The sequence below is a fragment of the Macaca mulatta genome, chromosome 14 (genome assembly GCF_049350105.2).
Source record: "Macaca mulatta isolate MMU2019108-1 chromosome 14, T2T-MMU8v2.0, whole genome shotgun sequence".
NCBI classification, from domain to species: domain Eukaryota; kingdom Metazoa; phylum Chordata; class Mammalia; order Primates; family Cercopithecidae; genus Macaca; species Macaca mulatta.
The window spans coordinates 56,585,561-56,596,392 of NC_133419.1; the positions used below are offsets into that span (position 1 = coordinate 56,585,561).

At 42.3% G+C, this 10,832-nt stretch overlaps 1 protein-coding gene across 1 annotated transcript; it reads left to right on the top strand.

Annotated features, from left to right (window-relative positions):
- The first annotated feature begins 2,411 nt into the window (after positions 1-2,411).
- ASCL3 (achaete-scute family bHLH transcription factor 3) lies at positions 2,412-7,960 on the top strand. The gene is made up of 2 exons (XM_028833708.2): positions 2,412-2,508; positions 7,362-7,960. Exon 2 carries the CDS (start codon positions 7,374-7,376, stop codon positions 7,917-7,919), a length of 546 nt encoding a protein of 181 aa, XP_028689541.1. The 5' UTR covers positions 2,412-2,508; positions 7,362-7,373; the 3' UTR covers positions 7,920-7,960.
- Positions 7,961-10,832: the final 2,872 nt, after the last annotated feature.

Below are 10,832 nucleotides of genomic sequence, written 5' to 3' on the forward strand. Positions count from 1 at the left end.
GATGACATATCTGATAAAGGACGGCTATCTAAAATATACAAAGAACACTTAAAACTCAACAATAAGGGACAAAAAATTTGATTTAAAAATGGGCAAAAGTCCTGGACACCTCATGAAAGAAGAGATACAGATGGCAAATAAGCATATGAAAAGATGTTCCACATCATATGTCATCAGGGAAATGCAAATTGAAACAACAATGGGATACCAACACACACTTATTAGAATGACCAAAATCTAGAACACTGATAACACCAAACGCTCTCAAGGATGTAGAGCAACAGGAACTTTCTTTTATTGCTGGTGGGAATGCAAAATGTTACAGCAACCTTACAAAACTAAACATACCCTTACTATATGATCCAGCAATTGTGCTCCACAATAATTACCCAATAAGTTGAAATCTTATGTTCACACAAAACCCTGCATGCAGATGTTTATAGCAGCTTTATTCATAAGTGCCAAAATTTGGAGGCAACCAAGATTTCCTTTAGTAGGTGAACGGATAAACAAATTGTGATACATCCAGACAATGGAATATTCAGCACTAAAAAGAAATGAGCTTTCAAGCCATGAGAAGACATGGAAGAACCTTAAATGCACACTACTAAGTGAAAGAAGCCAATCTGAATATGCTGTATGTGGCCGGGCACGGTGGCTCACGCCTGGAATCCCAGCACTTTGGGAGGCCGAGGCGGGCAGATCGCGAGGTCAGGAGATCGAGACCATCCTGGCTAACACAGTGAAACCCTGTCTCTACTAAAAATTAAAAAAAAAAAAAAATTAGCCAGGCGTGGTGGCGGGCGCCTGTAGTCCCAGCTACTCAGGAGGCTGAGGCAGGAGAATGGTGTGAACCCGGGCGGCGGAGCTTGCTGTGAGCTGAGATTGTGCCACTGCACTCTAGCCTGGGCGACAGAGCAAGACTCTGTCTCAAAAAAAAAAAAAAGAAAAAGAAAAAAAGGAAAATGCTATACGCATAATTCCAACTACCTGACATTGTAGAAAAGGCAAAACCATGGAGACAGAAATATCAGTGGTTGCAAGAGGTTAGAGAAGAAGGAGGGATGAATAGGCAGAGCACGGGATGTTTAGGCAGTGAAACTATTCTGTGACATCACAATGATGAATACATGTCATTATATACTTGTCAAAACCCACAGAATGTAAATGTATAACACACCAAGGGTGAGCCGTAATGTAGACTATGGACTTTGGGTGATAATGTGTCAATGCAGGTTCATCAGTTCTAACACAGTACCATAATGGTATGGAATGTTCATAGCAGAGGAGGCCATGCACATATAGGGGCAGGGAGTATATGAGAATTAGCTCTACTTTGTGTTCAATTTTTCTGTGAACCTACAACTGCTTTAAAAATTAAAGTTGGGACTGGGCGCGGTGGCTCATACCTGTAATCTCAGCATTTTGGGAGGCCAAGGTGGGCGGATCGCCTGAGGTCAGGAGTTTGAGACCAGCCTGGCCAACATGGTGAAACCCCATCTCTATTAAAAATACAAAATTAGCTGGGTGCGGTGGTACACACCTGTAATTCCAGCTACTTGGGTGGCTGAGGTGGGAGAATCACTTGATCCTGGAGGCAGAGGCTGCAGTAAGCCAAGATCGCACCATTGCACTCCAGCCTGGGCAAAAGAGCAAAACTCTGTTTCAAAAAAAAAAAAAAAAAAATTAAAGTCGGCACAGCACAGCGGTCTATAAGCCCAGCACTTTGGGTGGGATTTCTTGAGCCCAGGAGTTCAAGACCATTGAGGCAACAAAGTAAGACCTCATCTCTACAAGAAATACAAAAATTAGCCAGGCGGGTTGGCTCACACCTGTAGTCCCAGCTGCTCGGGAGATGGAGGCTGCAATGAGCTGTGGTAATGCCATTGCATTCCAGCCTGGGCTAGAGAGTGAGACCTTGTCTCTAAATAAATAAGGAAAGAAGGAATGCTTCTAATATTTACATTTTTAAAAAGATAAAAGTATACTTAAGAAGAAAAAATAAAACGGCTATTTAAGAAAAAGGTATTGGCTAGTTCCTATGATACTGGGCTATCAGAATTTAACATCCACATTCAAGTCACTAAAGTCCCCACTGCTAAATTTGACTGGCTTTAAAAAAATAAAAAGTAAAGAAAATAAGTTCATATTGACCTTCTTAGTTCTAGCCTTAATCTCTATCTAAAAGAATATTGACCAATATTTGCACATTATGAGTCTATTGCTCCATAAATAATTTTGATATAATATCACATAACCCAGAAGAATGGGGGACATTCTTTAAGCAAAAGAATTTGTTACAAGTATCCAGTTTTGTAAGCACACCTTTCTATTTAGCATGGTTATCTGTTGTCATATCTACATGCTGGGTAGGAAAAACAGCCAAACCAGAACTGAGCAGTTCTATTTAACTGTAAGCTGTTTTGTATATTGTTATTAAATGATCACCTATAAATCAGGTTAAGTCTAACTCAGCCCAAAATACAGCATCCTGACGACAAAACTCAGGTAAGAGACTCTTCTCCAGAGTGGCCCATGGGGAAGGATAAAAACATGCCTAGGCACAGTTGATAAATACTGAATTTTGTCAGCTATCAGATTATTCCATTATCTTAAACTACCAATATTCTCCATATAATGGAAGATCCAGGTTTTGCTGGCAATTAAATCCTCTAGAAGAGCAGAAGGAGTTTTGATTTGGAAGTCAGGACACTAGGTTCTGGCCCCTGCTTTGCTATTGGCTTTGTAACCTTATCAACATATCATAACCTATGAGGAAGTTCTAAGTTTCCTTCTAGCTCTAACATTCCATAATTCAATTATATTGGCAGTTGTAGCTTTTTATTTTTTACATGCTACATATCTTTTATATCTCTGAAATTTGAAGCTTTTATGCTCAGCAGAGTATCCAGAATCTCTTATGATTTTATCATTAAGACCTCATCATTTATTTCCCAGAAACCCTCTAAGGCAGAATCTGAGATTTTCCCATCACAGGTGTGTTTGTTAGCTGTGCCTATATCTGGAACCATGGAGCCCTGGTGCTACCAATCTGTGTTGCTTTCTTTTAAAAACTTATACTCAATTCCTACAAACACATCCAGACCCCAGTAGGCTTTCTATCTTGATTCTCCTTGTTGCTGCATTTTATTTCATTTTCTTAACTTTGTTGTCTTAAATTACCTTCTTTGAATAAAAGGTGATCATATTTAAATGCTAGTACACCGATTGGTGAACTTATTGGAAATGCTCAACAGAAAAAACTTCTTATCAATGTGCCTCCAGAGACACCATGCTCTTTTTTCAAGAATTATGCAAAGTATTGTTAAAACCTAGAAAGTTTTAATTACTTGTGGCATATACAAATTACTCAGATTTCATCTGGGTCAAGATTTAAGATATTGTTTAAATGGTCTTTTAGGGTAAAACCATCACCAACAGAATGATTTTTGTATAGTTAGGTTTGATGACATCTGCTTTACTTTTTGGTAGCCTGTTAACTCCAGTTCTTAACTACAGGCAACAATATGGCTCTGCTGTTGTCAGAAATGCAGAAATACAGGCTCCACACCCATTTGCCACCATTTTGCAGCTTCTGCCATACCCATTCTTTCTCTCTTACCCTCTAGAATTCCTGGCTTGGGAATTTCCTAACTTGTTTCTCTCAGCAACTTTTTCTTTTTGACAGAATCCTGGCTAGTTTTCAGTTTTCCAGAGATTTTTGTTTTGTTAGTTATCTTAGGTCATTTGGTCAGTAATTTGGAATCTTTCATTTCCTGTTCCTCTGTTTTGATTTTTAATTGGACCTATTCCACTTATCTCATCCCCTAACCCCGTCCCTTTTAGGAAGAGCTTTTCCTGGCATTGACTTCTTTTCCAGTCTCTTTCACCACAACTTACTATAACTCTTTAACCTTGGCCACTCCTCCCTCCCAGCACCCCTACCCCTGCTGCCCTTACTGTTTCCTTAGTCCCCTGACCTTCATACTTGAATTCTGGTCTTAGAGGCTGCTCCTCTCACTACACAGTGCAGCCTGCTGAGTTTTTGCTGTATTCAGGTAGAGAAATAAGTGCCAATATTATCTAATATTGCCCTAAACATTAGGACTGGTGTGTGTGTGTGTGTGTGTGTGTGTGCATGCAGTATGCCAAGCACAGATAATAACCCCTCACTCCTAAAGATACCGAAAAATCAACCTGCTGAGAAATTAACACCATATTTCCTTCTTTGATGGAGGCCCACAATTAGACTTCAAACTGCTTTTCCTTCTCTATTTTAGGTATGTTCCTCATCTCTCAACACATGTGTTTAGGATAGATCAGTGTTGTGACTCTACGGTGTTAAGGAAAACATAAACCAGGTTTTCTATAAGGTACAATTTAGATAGGAACACTACATAAAGATTCATTCATCTCTAAAGAAAGGAAAGAGGTAAATGCTGGGTGCATTATAGGCACAGTCACCCCTCTGTACCTGGGGGGTTGGGTTCAGGACTCCCCTCAGATACCAAAATCCACAGAGGTCCAATTCCCTTGTAGAAAATAATGTAGCACTTGCATAGAACCTACACACACCCTCTCAAACACTTTAAATCAATCATCTCTGGATTACTTATAATACCTAACACAATGTACATTCTATACAAATAGTTGTTACACTGTATTATTTAGAGGCTAATGACAAGAACAAATGTCAGTACTTATTTAGTACCCATGCTGCCATCCCTTTTTTCCCCCTGAATATTTTCCACCCATAGTTGGTTGAATACACAGACCCCAATACGGAGGGTCAACTGTATTTTTTTTCACTTTATCCTCACAACCACCCTGCAGAATAATTAGTAGCTTATTTGGACATGGGGAAAGCGAAAGCTCAGAGAGGTTAAGACACTTGCCTAAGGACACATAGCTAAGAAGGAGTAAGGCCATATTGAAACCTGAGGGTGTTACCTCTTAGAGAAAAAGCTCTTTTCCTACAGAACTACCCTGCCTCCCAGTTAACGGGTTATACTGCAGTGCCTCCGTAAAATCTACTGTTGCTACATGATTATGGTCAAAGGCAAAAAGTAATGGTAGTTTAAAAGAGGAGAAGGATATAGACCTATTCACAAAGAAGAAATGCGTTGGTATGGAACCTCTTGGGTTATACTGCTTCGTCCTTGAGTTCTGCAAAAACACACACACACACACACAAAACCAACAAAACTTAATTATAGGCTGGGTGAAGTGGCTCATGCCTGTAACCCCAGTGCTGTGGGAGGCTGACGTAGGAGGATTACTTGAAGCTAGGAGGAGGTTTAAGATCAGCCTGGGCATCAAGGCAAGACCCCATCTTTACAAAAAAAAAAAAAAAAAGGCCAGACATGGTGGTGCACATCTGCTGTCCTAGCTACTCAGAAGGCAGGAGGACCACTTGAACCCAGCAGTTTGAGGCTGCAGTAAGCCATGATCACATCGCTGCACTCCAGTCTGGGTGACAGAATAAGACACTGCCTCTAAAAATTAAAATATAAAATAAATAAAAATTTTAAAAACCTAAACATAGCTGCATTTTACTCAATATATTTACAGTTCTACATACGTAAAAATGTGTAAATTGACTATGTTTTAAATGTGTAGGGGAAGTTTCTCACCTAAAGGAGTACCATAATGAACATTTAAGAGCAAATTATTCCTTTTTTGTTTGTATTTTCAGTTTTGCCTCTAGCACATCAGGTATTCTTTAAGAAAGCTATGCCTCTGAGGTTGCATGATCATTAACTAGTTCATAATTTCCCTTGCATATATTTGAATATTGTGGTGTTTTAGCGTTTCCTACACTTTTTTTTATTTGCACGTCTTCACAATCACTATTACATCTTTGTTCCACCTGTACTATTATTTACTCACTCTTTATCTTTAAATCAAATCACGTTTTCTTACTCAAGTAGATTTAATTTTAAGACGAACTTTATGGTCGGGCATGGTGGCTCACACCTATAATCCCATAACTTGGGAGGCTGAGGTGGGTGGATCATGAGGTCAGGAGTTTGAGACCAGCATGGCCAACATAATGAAACCCCCATCTCTACTAAAAATACAAAAAAATTAGCTGGGCGTGGTGGCAGTCACCTGCAATACCAGCTACTTGGGAGGCTGAGGCAGGAGAATCACTTGAACCCGGGGCAGAGGTTGCAGTGAGCCAAGATCATGCCACTGCACTCTAGCCCAGGCAACAATGCAAGACTCTGTCTCAAAAAAACAAAAAAAGGAACTTTATATCACTACCATAAATCACCAGAACTCACAATAAACAGAAGTTAGTAAAGACACTGAATTCTAATGAGATGTTATTGCTTGTTGAAGGCTTTGATCTTAGAAGGATTAGAAAGCATTCTAGGCCAGGTGTGGTAGCTTCCTGTGTATAATCCCAGCACTTGGGGAGGCCAAGGCAGGTGGGTTGCTTGAGCTCAGGAGTTTGAGACCAGCCTGGGCAACATGGCAAGACCCTGTCTCTACAAAAACATTCAAAACTTAGCCAGCTGTGGTGATGCCCGCCTATGCTCCCAGCTACTCAGGTGGCTGAGGCAGGAGGATTGCTTGCACCTAGATGATGGCTCTCTAGTGAGCCATCATCGCACCACTGCACTCCAGCCTGGGCGACAGAGCCAGACTCTGTCTCAAAAAAAAAAAAAAAAAAAAAAAAAAAAAGACAGATTTCTAGTGGTGTGGTGTGGAAGACACATTCTCAGCAGACTAAGGTTGTATCTTTATAACCACAAGGACTGAAAGAGAATTGAAGGAGAATAACTTTCTCATAAGGCGATTCAATGTTATTTAGTACTGTTTCTGTGTACCATCAATCATCCTCTTACTACACAGAATATTATAACACCATTTCATTGTCCACATGAGCTCAGAAACTGGTCATCAAAGCAGAAAAGTCTTTAAAACATTGCTCTCTGGCTGGGCGTGGTGGCTCACGCCTGTAATCCCAGCATTTTGGGAGGCGGAGACGGGTGGATAACAAGGTCAAGAGATCAAGACCATCCTGGCCAACATGGTGAAACCCCGTCTCTACTAAAAATACAAAAATTAACTGGGCATGGTGGCGGATGCCTGTAATCCCAGTTACTCAGGAGGCTGAGGCAGGAGAATTGCTTGAACCCAGGAGGCGGAAGTTGCAGTAAGCCGTGATCGCGCCACTGCACTCCAGGCTGGGCGACAGAGCAAGACTCCATCTCGAAAAATGCAATACAATACAATACAATACAATACAATACAATACAATACAACACAACAAAACATTGATCTCCAAGAAAGTAGATCATATCTGCTCTCTTTCTATCTGACCACATTGATAAATTTTGTTATGTTTGCAGATTAAAGAGGAAATGATGGACAACAGAGGCAACTCCTGTCTGCCTGACAAACTTCCTATCTTCCCCGATTCTGCCCGCTTGCCACTGACCAGGTCCTTCTATCTGGAGCCCATGGTCACTTTCCACCTGCACCCGGAGGCCCCGGTGCCATCCCCTTACTCTGAGGAGCTGCCACTGCTGCCTTTTCCCAGTGACTCCCTCATCCTGGGAAATTATGGTGAACCCTGCCCCTTCTCTTTCCCGATGCCCTACCCAAATTACGGAAGGTGTGAGTACTCCTACGGGCCGGCCTTCATCCGGAAAAGGAATGAGCGGGAACGGCAGCGCGTGAAATGTGTCAATGAAGGCTACGCCCAGCTCCGTCATCATCTGCCAGAGGAGTATTTGGAGAAGCGACTCAGCAAAGTGGAAACCCTCAGAGCTGCAATTAAGTACATTAACTACCTGCAGTCTCTTCTGTACCCTGATAAAGCTGAGACCAAGAATAACGCTGGAAAAGGTTCCTCCATGATAGCAACCACCAGCCACCATGCTGACCCTATGTTCAGAATTGTTTGAGTTGTTGTTTCCAAATAGAAATGAATAATATCACAAAATGAGGTATCTTACAGCATCATTCAACAGTTTTTCCTAAGTGTAATTTCCATGTGGGCAGGAAATAGCTCAAATGCTAACCTATGCTGAGTATTACTCACCTGGGTTTCAATTGTACTAAATATGATCTCATGTAGGTTGAGGAGCTGCTCTGCTTATTTCTTTCATGAGCTCTAGGGGAGCAGGGGGCCCCAGAGTCTCTGCATGTCTCATCTTGCCCTTCTCACACGCTTGGCCAGAGGCTCAGCTGTGAGAAGCTCTCACAGAAGCCTGTGAAGTGTGACTACTAACTACTAGAGGCCTGTCTCACTCCATCGAAGCGTCATGCTGAGCAATCACAATGAACCTCTCTTCATTTGTCAGCATTTGGAGATTTTTATTTACTGGGGATTCACAAGAAGTCACCACCATGGGGAAGTGTCTTGGGGCTAAAGCAAAAGTAGTTTACAAAACCTTGTTGTTATTTGAAATTATTTCAGATGCATCATTTTCCTGCATGCAGACTTCTTCAGGCAGCTCAGTATAGGGTCCAAGAAGGCAGACCTGTAGCTGGGTGCGGTGGCTCACGCCTGTAATCCTGGCACTTTGGGAGGCCGTGGCGGGCGGATCACAAGGTCAGGAGATTGAGGCCACCCTGGCTAATGCGGTCAAACCCTGTCTCTACTAAAAATACAAAAAATTAGCCGGGCGTGGTGGCAGGTGCCTGTAGTCCCAGCTACTCAGGAGACTGAGGCAGGAGAATGGCGTGAACCCAGGAGGCAGAGTTTGCAGTGAGCCGAGATTGTGCCACTGCACTCCAGCCTGGGTGACAGAGCGAGACTCCATCTCAAAAAAAAAAAAAAAAAAAAAAGAAGGCAGACCTGTATTTGCAGTATAACTCTGCTACCTCTTCTCTATGTCTCAGTTCTTCTCCACAAAATGAGAATAATAACAACAGCAATTCCCATGTGTTTATGATGATGATTAACAGAGCCTGACATGTAAAAAGTATTCATAATCATTAAAACCATTTTTTTTTTTTTTGAGATGGAGTTTCGCTCTGTCGCCCAGGCTGGAGTGTAGTGGTACAATCTTGGCTCACTGCAACCTCCGCCTCCTGGGTTCAAGCAATTCTCTGCCTCAGCCTCCCGAGTAGCTGAGATTACAGGCACCCACCACCATATCTGGCTATTTTGTTTTTTTATTTTTAGTAGAGATGGGGTTTCATTATGTTGGCCAGGCTGGTCTTGAACTCCACCTCGGCCTCCCAAAGTGCTGGGATTATAGGCATGAGACAGCACTCCCAGTCAAACACATTTTTTTTTTAGAGATGGGGTCTTGCTATGTTGTCCAGGCTGGTCTCGAACTCCTAGCCTCAAGCAATCCTCCCACCCCTGCCTCCTAAAGTGTTGGGATTACAGGTATGAGCCACTGTGCCTGGCCACCATTACTGATTATTATTATCATTATCTTATTTTGTCCATAGCATCACCATTCTCTAGGTTCCCTAAGCTAGAAAACTTGGAGCTGCCAGACCTTTCCTTCATACCTGGGAAGGACAGTCCCTGCCCCATATCTTGGGGGGTCTGCCTTCAAAATGTGTCTATTTCTGCTTCCATGGCCAGCTTCAGCTCTTCCTTCTCCTTTAACTACCAAGTCCCATCTGTCCCCAGGCCCAGTCAATGACCCATCACACACTGTCTATCACATTCCTCTCCACTGCTATGCCTCTGTGAAGTCCTCCCCAACTTCCTATCCCAGCTGTTACTTGTTCCTTTATTTCATATAAATATTTGTCTTATGGTTGCTATCCTGCTATCTTTAAACACTTTACACACCTATCTCTGTCTTCTTCAATAGACTGCAAGCTCCTTGAAGATAATTCATCCAGCCTTATTCATCTTCTATTCCTAGCACCCAGCAAAAAGCCTCAAATCAGGAAGGTGTTGGTGAATATCTGTTGTTATTGTTTTCTTATTCCAATCCCATCACCTGTGTCTGGGTCATTGGTAGCAGTCTCCTGTCTGGCCTCCTGGGCTGTGTCCTCAACAGGCTCCACCCTCACTCTCTCTGAAAGTATTTCATGTCACTTCGTCGCTTAAGCTGCCTGATGACTGCCTTCTGAACGCCATCTTGTTTAAATTTATCAGCTTAGTTTTCAAAGTTCCCTACTGCAAAACAAAGCAGCAAACATAAGAAGTCGTGTTTTCTCACTTCTGCTTGCCAGCAACATTTCACAATGCCCCTGACTCTTACCACGGGCAGCTCTTTCGCTCTTTGAAAAGAAGCTTTGAAGGACAGGACAGAGTACACGCCCCTCTCCCTCTTCCACCCCGTCTCCTGCCTGAGTCGCTACATTCCTTAAAAGATAAATGACCCAAGTTTTGGCCTTTTCCTACATGTAAGATAACATCTGGTGGGGTTAGCGATGATGCCTCTGTAATCTATAACCAAAATTACTCTCACACCCAAACCCTGATATGAGTCTGCTTTCATGTGACTTCTAAGCAAGTTCAGGGTGATTTTGCACATGCTGAACCCATTTTCCCCAAACAGAAAATCACTCTTGCGAATGTATCCTTCTATCTTCTCTCTTGCTTCCTACCTAAACTGGAATATTCTCCTTTTCCCCTCCTTCATTGAAATCCCTCTGTCTCATTCAAGAATCCTTCTTTCATTGCCAGAGACTTCATGGGTATTTTTTAACTTATTTTTCATTTGTTGAGACGGAGTCTCTCTCTGTCACCCAGGCTGGAGTGCAATGGTGCGATCTCGGCTCACTGCAACCTCTGACTCCCTGGTTCAAGCAATTTTCCTGCCTCAGCCTCCCAAGTAGGTGGGATTACAGGCAAGAGCCACCACGCCCAGCTAATTTTTTGTATTTGTAGTAGAGATGGG